The sequence below is a fragment of the Thamnophis elegans genome, chromosome 2 (assembly GCF_009769535.1).
Source record: "Thamnophis elegans isolate rThaEle1 chromosome 2, rThaEle1.pri, whole genome shotgun sequence".
NCBI classification, from domain to species: Eukaryota; Metazoa; Chordata; class Lepidosauria; order Squamata; family Colubridae; genus Thamnophis; species Thamnophis elegans.
In genome coordinates, this window is record NC_045542.1 from 46,371,947 (window position 1) to 46,393,211 (window position 21,265).

A 21,265-nucleotide genomic window follows, 5' to 3' on the forward strand; every position below is an offset into this window, starting at 1 on the left:
AATAGCACAGGACCAGCCCGCAGTGCCTCTGGCAGCCAAAATGGGACAAGTGGGGCATGTGTACCCCCCGTGTCCCATTTTCACCCTGAACACCTTCCTGCAGACCCTGCTGGCCAAAACGGGGTGTGGGAGGGCCGCATGTGGCACATTCTGCAGCAGGGTGCCACAGGAGGTGTCCATCCTGCCTCCCCACCAGAGGAGAACTACAGTGTTGATCCGGCCCTTGAAGAAATCCAGTTTGACATCATATGTAAAACTTTGGAGGACCACCACATTACTGTATGTTTGTAACCTTGGCTATATAATTCTCAAAAAAAAAAAAAAAAAAAAACCCACTCACCTCCAGTTCCTGCTCCCTCTGCAGGGCAAATTGTTTGAAAGACTTGACAATAAGGCCAGCATTTGAGCAATCATACACAAAAATGGAGGGGCTGCCCATCCACGTTTGTAGATCATATATGGATAACGGGATATATTGAGTGTAGTTCTGTGAAAGAAAAAATAAGTTCATGTATAAGTACAATAAGCAGTCAAAATGCATATTTACCTAGGAATCAATATGAGATTTCTTTGTTACATTTTAATTGAAACCAACCTAATTTATACTCTTTGAAACAAGATGTAAAAAAAAAACCCTTCTTACCTATTAAAGTTAGTTTGCATGTATGTGTGTGTGTCTGTGTCTATGTATCCGTGTTATGTGTAATGAAAATTATGTATGAAAAAGGAGGGAGCAAGAAAAATAAAAAAAAATGCAAATGTAATGAAAAATCATACATCCCTACTTTCACATAGACATCCAATTACAGAAGCACTCAAGAAAGAGCAACAATGTTCAAGATGTTCATACAGCTACTTAGGTATTCTAAATAAAATAAAAATACGTTGTGGCATCACCTGGACTGTCATGCTACTTCTGACACGGGAGGTAATAATGCAGCCATAATGGTTAGTCATTATGAATAGCCTAATTTTTTATTTTATTATTTTTTCTAAAACCCACTAAATGAATTCCCAATCAAATGTCCCTCTAGGAATATGTTATTGCCTCAATTATAGCAACATCCTCTTTCCAGATTGACAGTTTATCACAAGACTCATTAAATAATTATTGGAGAATCTGTGTACAAATGTAGCCAAGAGAGAATATTGGAGTAGCTCAACAGAAAGAACCTCATATAACAATGAATGCAGATGGCACAACAAGATTCCATTGAAACAAGTCCCATTCAAGTATGTTTTCTAAATATGCTCTCTCTATATGTATATAGATCCTTAGACAATAAGAAAATCAATACTGAAATCACTTCTGATGCGAATATCACATGTTTCCAAGTTGCTCAACTTATCAGAGAACAGATATTTGTAATAAACCACCAGCTTCTAATGGCTTAAGCATTAAACAAAAATATGTGCTTGTTACAAATTATGTGCAATCATATGCCATAAAGCTGAATATCTGAAAAGATAAAAACAGAGGAAGCAGGAAAAAGTAAGCATCTTTGTCACATTATTCAGGTTTTCCTTTCCGACTTAGTCCATTCTTTTTCTCTGACTCATAATTCCTCACCATTCACAATGTGCCATTGAAGACCGGAATAATAATTCTGAGACTTTTAAAATCCCCCCTGAAAATGTATGATATTAAAGAAATTATCAAACATACAGGAAATATAATTGAGAAAAGGAGAGGTTTGGAGAATGTCCATCCTTTCTTTCTAGAGTCCATTAATGTCTCATTAGTCAGATCCCTTTGTTTTGTATGCTGTGAAGGTGAATGGAGGTACTTCAAAGCCTTCAAAGGGAGGCCTGTAAGAGAGTATTAGACAGCTGCTACATTGATGAAGAGAGGAAAAATCATGTTATTTAATATTTCCCATTCCCTCTTTGAGGTACTGCTGTCCTCTCTACCAAGAAAGAGAGTTAGGAAGACAGGCAAAAAGAGAAAAGGAGGAAAGGAAAAGATACATACATCTACCCTTCTTCTGTCATGGCCCTTTCAATGCCACCTCCAACTAGGCACGCAGAAAAACATAACTGCAATTGCTTTCCCCCCCCCCTACTAAATAAACAGAGGAAAAACAGAAGATGATTACATGATAAATGATCTGAGGCATAATTTCGTATGTAAAACTCAGTAAACAACAATTGGCAAGTTGGGGCAACAGTCACGTTGCTCTGCAGAAGGGCTTGGTATTGGCCCCTTGGAAAGGTCACTGTCCCTGTCCCTGAAGGACTGTCTGTCCTGGTACCTATTTGCTCCTTGGAATATGGTCTCTGGAACTGGGAAGCAGACGTTCCAGAGTCAGCCTGTCGAAAGGCTGCCTGCGGGAGTATGGAGAGACCCTGTTGTTGGATTTCTTGTGCTGGGCTGGTATGGCCTTCTTCTTGTCTTTGGTCTCGACCAAGACTGGATCAAGATTTATTATTATTTTATTTATTTTATTAATAAGATTTATATGCCGCCCAATCCTGAGGGTCTCCGGGCGGCTTACAAAAAAGAGAAAAAAGAAACAATGAAAAAATAAAAAAGACAGATTTAAAATCACCACACATATATTCGTTCTGATCGGGGCTGGACCTCAACAGTGAGGTCAACAGCCCCAGGCCTGCCGGAATAGCCAGGTTTTAACAGCTTTTCTGAAGGCCATGAGAGTGGCTAAGGTCTGGATCTCAGGGGGTAGCTCATTCCAAAGGGTCAGAGAAGCCACAGAGAAGGCTCTCCTCCAGGGAGCCACCAGCCAACATTGTCTGGCTGATGGCATCTGAAGGAGGCCCACCCTGTGGGATCTCACCGGCTGCTGGGAGGTATGTGGCAGTATGCGGTCTCGCAGGTACCCTGGCCCTAAGCCATGTAGGGCTTTAAAGGTAATAACCAACACCTTGAATTGCGTCCGGAGACCAATAGGTAGCCAGTGTAGCTCGCGGAGGATAGGTGTAACGTGGGTGTACCTAGGTACACCCAGTATCGCTCGCGCGGCTGCATTCTGGACTAGCTGTAGTCTCCAAACACTTTTCAAGGGTAGCCCCATGTAGAGCGCGTTGCAGTAATCCAGCCTTGAGGTCACTAGGGCATGAGTGACCGTTTGAAGTGCCTCCCGATCCAAGTATGGCCGCAATTGATGCACCAGGTGAACCTGGGCAAAGGCCCCCCTGGTCACAGCTGACAAATGGTGTTCCAGTGTCAGCTGTGAATCCAGGAGGACCCACAAATTGTGGGCCCTCTCTAAGGGGTGTAAGTCTTCACCCCCCAGGATCAAGGATAGACTGTCTAGGTTGTCCTTTGGGGGCAACATCCATAGCCACTCAGTCTTGTCGGGATTGAGTATGAGTTTGTTTACCCCCATCCAGATCCTGACAGCTTCCAGGCATCGGCACATCACGTCTGCCGCTACACTGAGCTGGCATGGGGCTGAGAGATACAATTGTGTATCATCTGCATACTGATGGTACTTAACCCCATGCTGTCGAATGATCTCGTCCAGCGGCTTCATGTAGATGTTAAATAGGAGGGGGGACAAGACCGAACCCTGTGGCACACCACATTTAAGGGGCATAGCGGTTGACCTTTGCCCCCCGAGCAACACCGACTGTGACCTGTCAGAGAGGTAAGAGGAGAACCACCGTAAAACCGTGCCTCTCACTCCCACCTCCTCCAGCCGTCGCAGAAGGGTACCATGGTCGATGGTATCGATGGCCGCTGAGAGGTCAAGAAGCACCAGGATAGAGGAATGTCCTCTATCCCTGGCCCCCAGAGATCATCGGTCAGTGCGACCAAAGCGGTTTCTGTGCTGTACCCAGGCCTAAAGCCAGACTGAAAGGAGTCTAGATAATCTGCTTCATTCAAGGTCCGTCGGAGTTGAAGCGCCACCACCTTCTCAACAACCTTCCCTAAAAAAGGAAGGTTGGAGACAGGACAATAGTTCTTAAGAATAGCTGGGTCCAGAGAAGGCTTCTTGAGGAGGGGTCTTACCACCGCTTCCTTTAATGGTTGCGGGAAAGACCTCTCCTGCAAAGATGCATTCGTAATCATCTGGCGCCAGCCTCGTGTTACCTCTCTGCTGGTCGAAAGCAGCCAGGAGGGGCACGGGTCCAGTAAACAGGTGGAGGCACTCATCGCTCCCATGGCCTTGTCCACTTCCTCAGGGGTGACAAACTCAAACTCATCCCAGCAAATCTGACTGAGACTCTCCCTCGGCATCTCAGCTGGTACTGCCCAAGTAGAATCCAGGTCTGCCCGAATCTGAGTGATTTTATCCGAGAGAAACTGAACGAACGCCTCAGCTCTTCCCTGCAGGAGTTCCCCCGCCTCCTCACCTTTCAGGAGGGAGTGGGCCACCCTAAACAGGGCGGCTGGGCGAGATTCCGCGGACGCAATAAGAGCGGAAAAATGTGTACATTTTGCTGCCCGTATCGCCACTAAATAAGTCCTGATAAAGGCTCTTAATAGTGCTCGGTCAGATTTGGAGTTACTAGCCCTCCAGCGTCGCTCTAGGCATCTCTTTTGGCACTTCAACTCTCGGAGTTCCTCGGTGAACCAAGGTGCCCTCCTGGATCCACTGCCACGGAGAGGCCGCAAAGGCGCAATCCGATCCAGTGTCTCAGCTGCCGCAACATTCCAGGCCGCGACCAAGGACTCTGTCGGATTGTGGACAAGGGAGTCAGATATCCCTCCAAGCTCCTTCTGAAATCCTTCCGGGTCCATCAGGCGCCTGGGGCAGAACCACTTAATCGGCTCCACCTCCCTACAATGGGGGAGTAGCATCCTAAAGTCAAGCCTCAGCAAGGAGTGATCTGACCATGACAGATCCCTTAATTCAAGATCACGTCTCCATTGCCCCGAGAGAAATACAAGGTCGAGTGTGTGTCCTGCTCTATGAGTTTGACCCTGAACTACTTGGGTCAAGTCCATGGTTGTCATGGAAGCCATGAACTCCTGCGCCCCGTCAGAGTGTTCACCAGTGATGGCAGGTTAAAGTCCCCCAGTACCATTAGTCTGGGGAACTCCACCGCCAACCCGGCTACCGCCTCTAGGAGCGCAGGCAGGGCTGTTGTGATGCAGCTGGGAGATAGGTACGTCAGGAACAAGCCCAATTGAACTCCTAGGTCCAACTTCAGGAGGAGAGACTCACACCCCACAATCTCTGGGGCAGGGGTCCTGAGAGGAGCTAACAACCTTCGGATGATAATTGCTACTCCCCCACCCCTTAACTGGTGCCGTGGTTGGTGGAGCACCTGGAATCCATCTGGGCACATTTCTGAGAGGGGGACTCCTCCCTCTTGGCCCAGACAGGTTTCAGTTATACATGCCAGGTTTGCCTCCTCGTCTAATATTAAGTCCCGGATGAGGGGGGCTTTATTTACCACAGACCTGGCATTTAGCAACAGCAACCTGAGACCAGGGCCTGATCTCCTCTGCCACCAGGTCCTTGAGTTGAGCCTGAGGGGCCAGAACAAGGAATCGCTGTGATGTAGCGAGTCCTTCTTCCCCGGTAATGGCTAGCCCTACAACTCCCGTCATATCTGCCTTCCCGGTCGTAACCGAAATGCTTCGACCCTCCCCAATCCCCATAGACCCCTACCTCTCTCCCATGGCCCCCATTCTTCCCGGCAGGCCACGCGCACCATTCATTCCAAGACGGGGGGCGAATCTGGGCCCCCATCCACTTCTGCTTCTGCACTCAGTGGAAGGGGCTCCAGGTCGCACACCCGGTTCTATCATATACATTAAGCAGACACTCTCCTCATACACACCCCACAATAATCATTAAACTACAATACAATAATATAATAAATTAATTAAGTTAAAAAGTGGGCACATACTCTCTCACATTCATACATTCATACACTCAGCAAACAGGCTAAAAATGCAGTTCTTAAATCCACAAGGGCGGTTCGCGCAAGTTCGAAGTGGCTGGGACCGGTAACAGTTTGGGAGAGAGAGGTTCCTCACTCTCGCTCTTCTCTCCTGCGGGGCACGGAAGAATGCAAAAAGTCCGAAAGTCTGAAGTGGCTGGGGGGGGGGGGTTGGCGTCAGTTGGGAGGGCAGGCTCCCCGTCCACGTCCTCTCCTTCTGCGAGGGCCGTGTGTCACAGGGTGAAATGCAAAGCTACCGGCATGGCAAAAGATCTCCATGGCCGCTGCAGCAGCCGGAGTGGTGAGCAAAGAAGTCCCTCGCGGCAGCATTGTCCGAAAGGTCGCAGTGGAGGAGAAGAAGAGGGAGAGGCCACGTCTGGAACCAGGAGCAGCGGCGGCCTCTTGGAGCAGGATGTTGCAAGGCTCGTTTTGTCATTGCATGTACAAGTGGCACTGCCATAAGGTTCAACATACTGGCTCAGCTGCAAGCAGCAGGACACCACCTGCACCTGTGTGATGAAGCTCACAGCGGTGCTGCTGTTCACACATGAATGCCACAACAAGCCATGCAGAGTTCTGTTCCAAAAGGCTGCGCTGGTATGACAAATTTCACAGTGTTGCCGCCACTCCCACACAGGGTTTGGGGGAGAGAAACAAGCCAGGGTCTCTGCTGGTTCTGCTTTCCTTGCGTGCAGCCAATGGTTTGCAAAAGGCAGGAAAGTGAAATGCCAAGCTCAACCTGAGCAGCACTAGGACTGGGGAGGCCACTGGAGGAACCCCCTGCGGCCCATGCCTGCTTTTGCTTTATCTTTGCCAGGGTGGCGTGCGCTAGAAGCATGCTGTCCTGAAGCCTCTCCACCACTATGTTTGGAACAGACAGTGCTCAACAAGCCCAGAAGCAGTGGGCGGGTGGAGTGGCTATGCAGCTTGTGAACAACCCAGGGATTTGGGTGGCATTTACGTGGCCAGGTTCCCTGCAGGACCCCTGGCTTCTGAGGCAGGTAAGGCCCAGAGAAGTGGCGCTGTGAGGGAGCCATTTCTCACATTGGCCTCGGCTGCAAGGTTTCCTGGCACTGTGGCCAGGGTTGGGGCTAGTAAGAGTACGCTGGAAACATTCCAGGCACCCCGAGAGATAGACCTTCCAGCCCTTGCTGGATCAGATGATCCCGCAGCCAAGGGGCTGAGCAGCCCTGAGGTGACCAGGGAAGAGAAGGGCTGCCTCTGTGCTGGCCACAGACACCCCATTCACCAAGGCTTATTTTGGGAATAGGGCATATTATTAGGCCTACCCCCAAAAAATCAGGCTAGGAGTTATTTTGGGGTATGTCATATTTTCAGGGAAACACAGTACAATGACATAGATTTTATAGAATTGGGGTATTTCCAGGCACAGACATTAAAGCACACTGTAAATTACTGGTACAAGTTGATCTAAAAAATTAAAATAAAACTGGTAGCAAGATATGATCTCAAGAACATAAACTCAAAATATAAAATCAATGTAGGGTATATCTTAATTATGCTTAACTTACACAGCAAATGAACCTGTGGGTCAATGGGAAGAAAGGAGAGACATTATGAACATATTTCAAAACAGAAATGATCCATTTAGCTTCCAGAACAAGCTATCATGCTAGCCATGGAAAAATGGAAGATGAAAGCCTGGGGCAACAGGGCAATTACTGAACACAGACTTACAATTTCAAGCAAGGACAAGGAAATGTATTTCAATCAAGAATAATAGGAATTAGGATAATATAATAATAAAACTAGAATAAAAGATTTTTCTTATGATCAGAAAAATCACAGGCAAATTTGCATCTCGCATAGGAATATCCAAGGACAACTATGGAACAGGATAAATGAAGCTAAATTAATGCATTTACTTTATAAGGCAACCTAAAGTTGTTATAAAATTAGTAAAATATAATAAAATATAAAATGGAAAATATGCTGAAACCAGGTGTGGGTTCCAGCAGGCACTACTGCCGGTTCATGCATGCATGCTTCATATGTGCTGCGTGCGCATGCACAGTATAATTAAAATTGTTCTGTGCATGTGCAGAACTGAAGAATAAGATAGTGCCTCCCAGAGAACCAGTTCGGGAGCATGGCAGGCCTGGGTCACTGCCAGTTCCAGTGACCCAGGCCACCAAACCACTGCCTGTTCGGCCAAACCGGTCCGAACCGGTAAGAACTCACCACTGGCTGAAACCATTCACAAACAGGATTATTAAATAATTAAAACCTTTGCAGAATATATGCTCAAGATCCAGCGGCACTAAAAAATATGATACCAAAGGCTGTTAAATAAGAAAGTACCAGTCACAAATTAAATACCAACAATCCTTTAACTAACTTCAGCAACTTTAAAGTGCCAACATATCTGTAGCAACAATTAATGGAACAAGATTTTCTTTTTGTCGAGAGACTGAAAGAGGTCAGTTACATAGCTAAAGCAAAGAAACAAGATGTCAGAAAATGCAAAAGCTGAATTATTGAATTTATTCTTTATGCCAGCAAAGTTTTCCTAAGATCTTTCAAAGATAAATAAAGTCCAAGCAAGAAATGCAGAACAAATGGGCAGGTTTTAGAAAAGACAAACAGGAAATCAGATAAATAATATAAGATGGATAATGAAAAGTAACAACAGGAAAAGGAAATATAGCAGTTTCACTAACTACTACAAGGTCTTTGTATATGGGGGTATGCGTTCCTTCCAGTTAAGGTTGACTTATGGTGGCTGCCTGGACATTTTCTTGGCAAGAGTTCTGTGTACTTCATGCCATAATAACAATGTATTAAATTGATATGCCAGCCAATTCCCATTCATGGATCTTTCAAACACAGTAATAGCAGTAGAGGTAATAGTAATAATCATCTCTGCAGTATACAAGAAACTACTTCAAGAACTGCACTTGGAGAAACAGAGTGGTTTAGACTAAAAGACATAGCTATTCAATTTACCCAGCAAACATAAAAATGACAGTACTGGAAGATTAACAATTTGAGTTATGCAAGCGAAACCATCTTTTTATTAAAAAGATGCAGAAAAACTAATTCCAGAAGTAAAACTGGCAATTAAAAAACCTGGGATAAAGTTGTAGTATTTAGAAGACAATGTTACTTTAACTGCATAGTTACTGAATCTACAATCGAAACTGAAGAAGTAAACTGGTTTCCTTCCTTGGATTCAAGAATAGATAATTATGGACTATGTTGAAGACGTAAAGAGATTAAGTTTAAGGAATAATGAATTTAGCCTAGATCATGAAAGAAACAGATATATCCATGAGAGAGGGATATAAAAAATTTAAAATGCAGAGAGAAAAAGAAGGTAAAGGGAAAATATATTTAAAAAGAAAAATATATTTAAAAATTACTTCCCCCTTCATCGGCAAGTACAATTTTAATAATTTATCACTTTCTCTACCATTTCAACCAGATATCACTTCATTCCATATCTTATCTTTTATCTATTAGCAAATAATAAGAGAGTATCATTCAATTTTAAACAGAAAAGTCTGTATGTTAATAAATCTTTGAAGTATCTTTGTCTCGGTGTGCTTTGGTGTAGGACGAGGGGGGTCAGAACATTTATCTATAAACAAAACTTTAAAACTTTATCATAGAGTCCTGGTGAATAAAAAATTTAAAATCTATTATGAAATATTTCATATATTTTAAACTTGATCACATAAGCAATTTTATATTTCTTCTCTTTTGGTTTTAATGTTTATTCCTAAATTTTAAATAGTGTTCCAAAAGCTGAATTCTTTTTATTTTCCCTTTTCAAATTCCCTTTATCTTTTCTCAGGAATTCCTTTTACAGTAAGTATAACACATCCCTTTTATAAGTCCAGGATAAGAAATGAAATCTGCAATCTAAGTCACTCTTCTGATGTATTATTTGTGTGCCCCTTTTAGCTATTAAGGCATCAACCAGATTCATTTGTAAATCCTTTGTAATATCTTTGTCTATATCATTCTTATAGTTTGTTATTTTTAAATCTATATTCAAAACAATCAGATTATAGCACCTAGCACTAGCACTTAGATTTATACATCGCTTCACAGTGATTTACAACCCTCTTTAAGTGATTTACAGAGTCAGCATATTGCCCCAACAATCTGGGTCCTCATTTTACCAACTGAGTCAACCTTGAGCTAGCAAGAATCGAACTGCCGAACTGATGCAACTATTATGAGTTGTATCCTCTTCTATCTCCTTTTTTAAACCCATTTTTATAGTAGAAGAAAATCTTATTTATTCTTCACATTGAGTAAGACTCATTTCTGAAATTATGCCACCTAGATCCCTGTGGATGCACAAATCTGACATAAATAAAGCAGCTGAAAGCTGGCTTTCTTGTTTGAATCAAATCAGAATAAAATAATACACCCTCATGGTTTATTCCTTTTAATCTAAGTATCAGAATACATTATGCTTAATCTATCATCAAATATAGCACTATATAAAATGACAGGCCTGTAGATTTGTATGGATCTATTGAAAATTCACATGCTTTCCACTGAAGGATGAAGTCATAATTTTGCAGCGTTTCTAATCAAGAGTTGCAATTCTATAGCTGTGTGGAAGGTCACAACCATGGCCCTATCACCAAGGGCATCTCAAAAACATTCAACTGCATGCCAATCTAATTGCTAGTGATAGCAGAGGCAGTGGATTTCAATCTACAACCCAGGAGGACCACTGACATCAATGCACTTTTCTACAAGTATTGGTTGTTTTAGTACAAAACAGTAACATCTTAGATACTATGTGTGTGGAGACAGAAGGCAAGTCCAATTTAAATACATTTTAGTATATATGAATATGTATGTGTTAGCATATGGATATTAAAAAAAACCCAGAACCTTATGGTATCTTACAGACTAACCAATTTATTATAGCATATGGACCCTGGACTAAAGTATCATTATGAATTACACTCCATCACATGAAACATATGGGACAGTAGATTTATTAGTATCTAAGGTCCCAATTTTTTGTCTTTCATTTATGTTTTTGTGCAAATTTCAAATACAGTATGCATATAAAGTTGCATTTTTGTTTGTACTTCTGCAGAAACACAAGCATAGCGTTAGCAATCACTGGTGCCTTCAATAAGATTTTTAGAATCCAAAAGGGCTTTCTTTGATTTAAGAATAAATCATGTTTAAACAATAATTAATATGGTGTTCAGGGCAGCCATCAACACTATACCAGAGGTCACAGAATCAGAACCACAAAAGCTGAAAGGGCCTTGGAGATAATCTAATGCACCCCTGCCTTGGTAGGAATCTTGATATTATCCCTGAAAAGTAGCTGCCCATTTAAAAAAAAACCTCCAGCGATGGAGATTCTACATGTCCAAGAAGCAGGCTGCTTCATTTTTTTTTCACTACTGAACCAGAGTGAAATCCAGCAGGTCCAGCAGAAATTTTCAGTAGTTCGGCAAACCGGCAAATGCCCCCTCTGGCTGGCCCCAGAATAGGGTGGGAATGGAGATTTATTTTGCTGTATCCTTCCCCTGCCATGCCCACTAAGCCACACCCACCAAGCTACGCCCACAGAATTGGTATTGAAAATTGAATTTCACCACTGCACTGAACTGCATGCTTTTGAATAGGGTCCAATAGTCAAGTCCATCCAAAACCCTTTGAACTTTGATTGAAATAAGACTCTTTATTAATTCAGTAGTATGGAAGCAGATGAAGAGCTCTTCAATATCATGCAAGGCAGAGCATGCTTTTTCAAGTTACTCACAAAATAACACTGATAGAAGCAAAATGCCTCTTTGATGCATTTTCCCATTACAATTTGCCTTCTGATGGGCAAGGGCTTCCAAAATGCAGTGAAAAAACCTCTCTGCTCTCTATTAGTTCTATGTGAAAGCTCTAAAACTTTGCACCCATTACACAAAAGGCAAAAAAATATAGGAAAATTTCAGATGCAAGGTAGTGAATAGAGATATAAAATTTCCAACAGTGTTGGAGCCACATTGGGGATGGGAAGGGATTGAAATTTTTGAGAAGAATTGAAACATACACATTTTTATAGCATTTGTCCAGTCAAATTCACCCTTCACTTTATAAAACATATCATACAGTATGCATAGCTTTATTTAATTTATAGGGATTGTGGTCCCACCAATATTGGTACAGCTTTCCTTAAGAAGCTAGATTGTTATTATTTGTTAGATTAGATCTAATTTTATAGTGCTTCCAGAAGAAGTTAAAGTGGAGGTCTTTCAAGGGTCTTTTACATTTTTATTTATTAAGGAAATGCCATATAGAAATGTGTTGTGGCCCAGCAGGAGCTGTTGGAGCTGCCGATGGACTCCGATGGCGAGGAATCCTATGAGTCTGCTATGGAACATGTGGAGGACCCTGAGCAGGGTTCAGACTCAGAGCAGGGACCAGAGAGGCTGGTTGGCCACCAGGAGGTGCCTGAGGCATGGAGCAGTGGGGAAGATCAAAGGGAGTTTGTCCCTGATGCCAGGCAACGAAGAGCAGAGAAATGAAGGCAGCAGTTACGGAGACAGACTCATTAGAGATAATCAAGCCCAGGTGGTTGTGGCTTGCCCCTCCCAAGAGAGTATGTAAGAAGAGACTTTGTGAGGAGTCCTTTTGCAGGACACAACCGTTCATAACAATCTGGAGAAGCTCTTGTTTGTATTGTATCTCTTGCCTGTGGGAGCCTGGGTTACTGCCAACATCTTGCCTGTGAGTCATGTGTGGGCTTTCAGCCAACAGGATTGTAATTGCTGTGAATAAAGCGTGGCTAACAGTAAGCCTGTGTCTGGGGCTCAAAACAGAAATTTGTATTTTTTAAATAAATATTTATATATCAGTATGGCCCAAGAACCATGTGGATTTTCTCCAAAGATCTTGCTGACAGTTTGAGTCGTTGAGTAGCCTAGAGATGGAGTCTCGCCTCACAATCAGGAGGTTGTGAGTTTGATCCTAGGTAGGGGCAGATATTTCTCTCTCTGGGCACAATGAGTAAATATCAGCTGCAAACTCTGCATTGGCAATAGGAAGGGCATCCGGTCAGTAAACATTCAGCTCTATTCAGGTGCCCCAACTCCCCCCCCCCGATGCAAGGGATTAAAGGTAAAGGTTCCCCTCACACATATGTGCTAGTCATTCCCGACTCTAGGGAGCGGTGCTCATCTCTGTTTCAAAGCCGAAGAGCCAGTGCTGTCCGAAGACGCCTCTGTGGACATGTGGCTGGCATGACTAAATGCCAAAGATGCACAGAATGCTGTTACCTTCCCACCAAAGGTGGTTCCTGTTTTTCTACTTGATTTTTACATGCTTTTAAACTGCTAGGTTGGCAGAAGCTGGAACAAGTAATGGGAACTCACTCCATTGCATAGCACTAGGGATTCAAACCACTGAACGGCCAACAACAAGCTGATCAACAAGCTCAATATCTTAGCTACTGAGCCACCGCAAGGTATTGCAGGGTCATTAAACAACAACAAAAACACAATAATAATAAACATTGTTGGGGGAGGAGCCAACATTGCAACGATATGGATGTGCGGTCTCGATGCTCTGAGACCGCAGCCAACACTTTTGCCACTGGGTGGTCCAATTGGACCTAAACTGTCCCGAAAAGATGGTGAACAGGAAGAATACGTCTTGCTGACCTCAGAATATCGCAAAATTCTGAAAGAAGCAAGAGAAGTTCTTCAAGCTGACGACAAAAAATCCAGCCAAGGCTGATGAAGTTGGGGCGGCTCGAAAACGGAAGGATGCGGAAAAAGAAAGTGTTTCCAGCTGGTGAAGAACTTTAACTGTTTTAAAAAGAGACTGCCTATAAAAACTTAAAATTAATCTAAATTGGAGAATAGAAGAATCAAGCGGCGGAATTAAATTTGGAATGGTTTTGGACAGTGGTTATCTTACTTTTTAAATGCTATCTTCATGGATGGAATTTATGCAAGACTTTTGAAATGGATGGATTAAGTTTTCTTCTATTTTTTCTTTTATTGTTCTCTGTAACCTATGGACTAAAGTTTTCCTCTTTCATTGCTGTGGGTATTTTTCTAATTCATTTAAAGATTGGACTCTTTTTTCTAACTTCAAAAACAAAAAAGATACAAAAAGAAATTAGATTTTCAACAGTATTACCGCTGCTCGGCGGCTGGGAGGATTTGTTGATTGGAGTTTGTGTATTGAAAATGGAACACTTTTTTTTCTCCACGGATTGTTTTGACTTGGCAATAGAAGGTTTCACTGCTTGGCTACAGAGAGTGATAAGAAGGGAAGCAAACAGATGTCCCTTTGAAGTATATTTCTAATCAGAGAAAAGTGAAAACAACGTTCTTTGTGAATCTATGCTTTAATTTTATTAACCTTCCAAGCTAGAGCAGCTGTGTTTGTTAGAATGGCACAATTTCAAAAGAAAATAGAAGTCTCAAGTTTGCAAAAGATACTTTCAGGAAATTATCAAATACATATGAAAGAATAGAGAAAAAGCTGGAATATTTAGAGCATATAACAATAAAATATGATGAAGAAATTGAGGATGTTTTTCAAATGCAAAATGGGGTGGTTGAAACTCAAAAAATCAAAGTGGAAAATAAATATAAAGAGATTAAACCTGCTGATATTTATGGCAATTGGTTTGTCTCTGAAAATAGAAAGAATGGAATACTGAAAGAGGAATTAAATGGAGAGGAAATCTATTCCAGAGGGCAAGATACAGAAGAAGAAGAAACTAAAGAATCTATGGGTTTAAAGAGAGAAATTCTATTAGCAAAAGCATTGATAACACGAGATAACACAAGATAAACTGAATAAGGAACCAGAAAGAGGGCATCAGGATTATATGAGAGATCTTATAAGCAAGGAGTTGCTAAGAGAAGTCTATACAAAGCTGACCAAGAAGATGATTAGAGGACTGGCACCACAAATGGCAGAAGATATGAGACTGTTTTGCTATTGGAAAGATACAGGTTGATAGATGGAAGAATATAATTTAAAACTAGTTAAACTTATTGAAATTTACTGACAATAGATATAGCTTAAATAAATAACTGATAATGTTACTAATGTATACAATGTGTAGTGTTATGATGAGTATAATTGGATATGAATATTGAATGGTACCCATGTAAGAAAGATTAGTAATCCCTTTGGATTATACATAAAGGTTAATAATAATAAAAAAAGAAAAAGAACTGTTAGATACAATTAAAGTTTTGATTATTAGGGGGAAAATGTTATGATACAGGATATAGTCAAAAATAAAGGAGGGATAAGAATAACAATGTATATTTAGGTATGGGTATAACATAAGGAAACTGGATGTAAACTTTAAACAGAGGATTAGAAAACTTTGTTATTAAATATTATGGATGTTTAGCTAGAATAGGACATAAGGATTTAGTGTTAATGGAGGATTTTAGAAATAGTAATTGAAAGGCCAGTATGTGGTTATGTATTAAATTTTGGTATATTTTATGATGAAGGATGCTTAAACAATTATAGTCAAATGAAAATGGAGATATGATGATGGTGACATGTATAAATATTTGAGTTAAAACACTTAAGTTAATATGAATTATGTTTGTTGACTATGGAAGAGATGCATGAAAGTCTTTTTGTAAGCAACTGATACACTTTCTATAGCATATAAAGAAGGATGTTATATTTGTTTTAAATTAAAAAAAAATTAAAAAATATTTAAAAAACACAATAATCTTATGGATGGTTTGGCTGATGGCCTTGTCTACCAATAGCATGAAGTAGTATCTTGGGCCCTTGACAAAATTGTCCTGAATGGCTTCTTTCTACCAGACATCGTAGGTAGCTTGTTGGGTTTCCAAGGGCTTTCAGGAGATGAACTGGCAGAAGTGATGCTTCAAATGCAGATGGAGAAAAATGAAAACTTAATTTGTCTGAACATGGCTGTGTGGCCTCAGGTCTACTCCATGGCCAATAATGTAGGCAAAATATTCAACTGGTTGGAAATCTGTAGATATTCTCAGTCATCCAGGTCATGGTTGTCCCAAAGGTGCTTTTTTTCAGGAGGGAACTGGACTTTCTTGTTTTTTCTTTCCCCACTATCCTGTCAGACCTGAAGAAGCTTCTTGGATGAGAAGTGAAACTTCTTCAAAAGAAAAAACAAGAAAGTCCAGTTGTCTCCTGAAAAAAAAGCACCTTTGGGATATTCAACTGGTTGTTTTCCAGCACTTCTTTTCCTGCTAGCCTACACCCTTTTGGTAGGAGATACCCTGTGATTATGCTGCTTGACATTTTGCTGGTAAAGTCACTCAAATTCACTTGGATCTGGACTCCACTTGAGCAGGGCATTGTGCAGTGACAAGGACATCATCTTGTCAAGGCACTTGGCTTTCCTTTTGGCTTGTTACCTCTGAGGAAATGGGTAGTTTGCTTTTTAAGATGACCTTGTCTACCTCTGACTCGGATCCTTGTCTCTCCTGGTTTCTTTGAATAATTGGGGGGGGGGGATATTAGTCTCCTGGATCAAATTGATTATTAATGTCTAATTGTGAAAGTGGCAAATGCCAGCATGTACAATGGTGTTGGTCATCTTCTGCCTGAATAGCCCTTCACTTATACATTTTGTTATTATTTTTGCACCACCAAGAGTCTGTAGACTGACGTACTTATGAGAAGTTCAGACTTGAAGATATTTTAGCTAACCATTTGGGTATAAATGACTTTTCCTATAATCTATCTCTCTAGAATATTTCCCTAGACAGAATTTACTCATCCAATAAATTCCCCTATTTTGTCAATGATGTGAAAATACTTGCTGGCATTTCCTCAGCAAACTGAAGTGGGATGGGGATGAAAAACTTAATGAAAAAGCCTCACTAATCATTTGTTTTCCCTGTGGATGGGGTTTCCCTGTGGATCAGGCATCTCATTAAGAGTTACTGTATGTCTGCAATAGGTATTCCTGCATTAATGTCAGAAAAGCAGACAAATATCTGTTACTTGGTAAGTGAGGAACATGACAGAACAGTCAAGAAATAAGAAGGATTTCTGGTTTTGGACCTAGTCAAATAAAGGCAGGGGTTTTCAACCAGCATCAAAACATAGTGGTTTTATTGCCAGAAATAAACAATAGATGCTAAAATAAATTGTACTTTGTGCTGCCCGCCCTCCCCCACAACACAATGGACACTCAAATTACCATTACTCTAAATAAACATGAGTGGAGAGTATTTTAACTATCTGTCTATTGTAACAATACTCAAGTCAATTAATAAAATTAGAAAGAACAAAAAGTTAACAACATAACATAAATACTGAAAGAGGCAGAAAAAAATAGTTTAACATTTAGAACCTGGCAAAGGAGACGCATATTGACAGGTTGTTAAATCTTTGGCTAAAAGGAGACAAAGACAACTCCCAAGTGAACGTGTTCCACTACCCTGCAGCTTTCATATCAGAAAGACAGTTCTCAAGAAAATGGAGGCTTCTTCCAAAGGAATTCTTGTCGAGATCTTAACAGTCAGACAGTCCCCAGGGAGAAATGTCTTAAGCTATTTAGAACTTGAGAAGCTAACACCAACAATTCAGAGTGTGCTCACTTTAAAGTAGCTGGCAGATAGTGAAGGTTTTTTTTTTTAATTTAAGCACTATCTGGCATGAGTCAGTCAGAACAGGCAGCTGCAGTTTTTATCAACTTTTTAGACAGATGTTTTTAGCTAAGTCGAACCAACTGAGGTGGGACACTGCTGGTTTATGCTTATTCCTTATAGTCAAAATGCTCTTAGGGCTAGGGTGATTTTTTCCCCTGCCTTGGGTATTTTGCCATCTTTCTTTGGAAGAAGGCATACAGAGAAGCAAAGATATTGCAAAACAGTTATCCATCATATCCTTGAATTCAAATCTTTAAAATAATCCTAATAATAGCTAAAATAAACTTCACCAGACCTGACCAATACTGACAAGCTAGTTAGCAAATAGGTAATAAAAACATGCTTTGTAATGCAGATGGTACAATGTCCACTTTAAAAAAAATATTCCATTTGCTTTTATGACATAATCATAATTTTGCTTCAAGGTACACAAAAAGAATGAACAAACAGCTAGATAATCAAACATTAACATTTTGCTTTTTATTGTTTTATACTATATTGGATTCCCAGGAAATATAAATGTACAAGAGAGACTGCAATTTAGCTCAATTTGCAATTCATATACCTTATTAAAGACCCAAATTTCTCCATTCACTGTTGGCCTGGGGACACCATGTCCATTATAATGGAAAAGGACTCTTTCTTCTTTGGCATTTCGACGCAATGAAGTACATAGTTTCTTAACTTCATCAACTGTAGGATCTAGACTTTGTTTGTACCGGGCCTAGTTGCAAAAAAAGAAAAAAAAGGGGGAAAAAAGAATGAATGAATTTTGCTTTTGCAAATGGAAATGCACAATCATTGAAAATCATCTGAAATATTTTGGGATGTACCAAAAGGAACCATGCATTTATTTATCTAAAACATACATATGTATATACCAATCATGCTATTTTCTTTTAAGATTAGCAACAGTAAATCAAATGCAGAAAAAAACAATAAGAAGCAATATGTTGAAAAAAATTAAGTCAGGGAAAAAGAAAGAAGTATCTAACTAAATCCATACTTACTTTTCCTATATATATTTGTTCTGCAATTTGATTATCATTCATTCTCCCTATTCTATGAACATTCCTTAGCCATTTACTTGATTTATTCTCCAGGCATTTCTTAAATATTCCATGCACGTTACCTTCTATTTACTTTTCTGTTTCTTCTAACATATCGAGCTTTATTCACTTCCATATAAGAAAATTCATTTTTGCTTCTGTCTACAAACATGCATCCCTCATTACATACTACATGTTACCTCCTACTTTCTACTAAATTTGCATGTCTTTACATTTCTCCATTCCTTTTTTAATATTTAAGAAAAAACTCTACCAAGGATAAGATCAATAGATGACTATGCATTCTTGGTACATCATTATGACCATTTAGCAATAGCAGTTAGACTTATATACCGCTTCATAGGGCTTTCAGACCTCTCTAAGCGGTTTACAGAGTCAGCATATCGCCCCCACAGTCTGGGTCCTCATTTCACCCACCTCGGAAGGATGGAAGGCTGAGTTAACCTTGAGCCGGTGAGATTTGAACAGCCGAACTGCAGATAACAGTCAGCTGAAGTGGCCTGCAGTACTGCACCCTAACCACTGCACCACCTCGGCTCTTTCCCATGGTCTCATTTTTATTATTAAACCACTCAATCCAATAAAATAACTTCAAAATATCCATCAATATACAAACAATTCTCTTCAAAATATGAAGTGCCAAAAGAATTATAACAGTTAAAGCAATTACAAAGGTAAAGATAAAGATTTTTTTAAAAGATTTTGGGAAGTACTTTTTTTTTCTTTCTGGTGTTTTTCCCACAAGTACATGGTCCACATTTTTTCCTGATTAATCAAGTACTGAACCATTGATTGCAACCAAAATTGATCAACCAGCTTGTTGCCCAAGCCTAATGTTGTGGGATGAGAGGGAGTGACTGGCCTAAAGTATGAGCTGCAGTGGTTCAGTGGTTAGAGTGCACTACTGCAGGGTACTTCTGCTGCCTGCCGGCTGCCTGCAATTTGGCAGTTTAAATCTCACCAGGCTCAAAGGTTGACTCAGCCTCCCATCCTTCCGAGGTGGGTAAAATGAAGAGCCAATTGTTGGGGGCAATAGGCTGACTCTGTAAACCACTTAGAGAGGGTGGTAAAGCCTTGTGAAGCGGTATATAAGTCTAAGTGCTATCGCTACTGCTAAAGTAGCCAAACCACCTTTCATGTCGAAGGTGGCACTAGAACTCACCGTCTCCTGATTTCTGATGCCTATCGTACCCCAAATATCACACCCATTCTTGCAAGACCTGGGGAACACCTCAAAAGCTTTCTGGAGGCTTTCTGAAGTATCACGAGAACATGCCACATTATTTGGACAATAGTGTGAGTGGCCTCTGGAAGAAGGTTTGGCCAGCAGCTCCACCTCACACAAAGTAGAGTCAGGCCAAGTGTGCCTCATCAGCAGGAGGAAAGTGACAAAGTGAGCATAACAGGGCCTGTGGAACACAGTGTGGCTGAAGCTTCCCAAGAAGCGGATACAAAGGTACAACTGCCTCTGGAAACTTCAGCCGCCTCAGCTATACTGCTGGCCTAGGCTGGGGCAACTACGGTTTCCAGAGGCATCTGAACCTTTGTACTCCAATGTGGCTCAGAGGCTTTTTGCAGCCCCAGAACTGCAGCACCCCAAGAGGCCTGAGCCACAACATATTCTTTCTCTAGACTCTCTGCACTTATGCCACACTACAACACACACACCCCAAACCTGAGTGCAGTCTATACTGCCCCCCTAATGATTCCTTACACCCCTCCCACACTCCTTATCTGGAACTCCTTCCATTTAATGAACCTGACATCTGGAGTTACGACAACAATGGGGCGTGTTGGGATTATAGTTGCTAAGCAATGTGGTCACATGATTTCTCTCTTTACAACCGCATTGCTTAGCAATGGAAATATCTATCCCAGTTGTGGTTGTAAGCTGAGAACTACCTATATAATAATTTTATTTTCCTGTAAGGCACAGCTGAAATCAGACCAATTCCTGTGTGATACTTTACTTCTCTAGAGAAATATCATGAGAAGACAAAAAAATGACCTGGCTGCCTAAACTGAAATATTTTTACTAATAAAAATACTACCAATTGAAGATTATAATATTGCAATTGGCCTTCATATTTAAGTCTCTTGGAAGTTTTTTCTTCCAATGAAGAAAAGTAATTCATCTACTCTGGGTCATGTTTGGTTTTGTATCAGCTTCAACTCTTTTAGTAAAATTTGAATGAAGATTGAAAATCAATTCCTATTCATTCCTGCATTGGAAAGTCTGGCCAAAGAGAATGAGCAGGAAACAGACCACCACAAGCAATAGCAGCACGAAGTAAGTCCTGCACTTAAATGAAGTTATACAATCTCAAGTTACACAATATCCCTTATTTTACAGGCTACCAAAATGAAATACATTTTGTTATCTCCGAAATGGCCCAACAATCTTTCGCTACCCATTTTACTGTTCAGGTTCTTGCATTTTTAAAGGAATAAACAGAAACCTAATACAGAGATGATCCTTAGCATTACAGGCACAATATTTCACCTCTTTCATCTGTGTTCATGAACAAAAGTCAGGCGGCTGCAAGAAAGACACTGCAGTTTGCCACTCAGTAATGCCACTCATAGAGGACTGCATTAATGCAAGCATTGCCTTGTATCTTACAATTTCATTATGAAGACGCCGATTTCCAAAATTTATGTCCTAAATCGCATTCTCCCTTTGGCATCTTTCTAAGACATGATCAC

The 21,265-nt window shown here is 40.9% G+C and overlaps 1 protein-coding gene across 2 annotated transcripts in view; it reads right to left on the reverse strand.

Moving 5' to 3' along the window:
- Positions 1-21,265, reverse strand: part of RPTOR (regulatory associated protein of MTOR complex 1) — a 438,354-nt gene that overhangs the window by 265,912 nt on the left and 151,177 nt on the right. For both annotated transcript variants that reach the window (XM_032209983.1, XM_032209982.1), the window contains exons 4-5: positions 18,055-18,213; positions 341-487 (exon numbers count right to left, since the gene is read on the reverse strand). In XM_032209983.1, the coding sequence (XP_032065874.1) occupies positions 341-487; positions 18,055-18,213 (306 nt within the window). The remainder of the gene's footprint in view (positions 1-340; positions 488-18,054; positions 18,214-21,265) is intronic.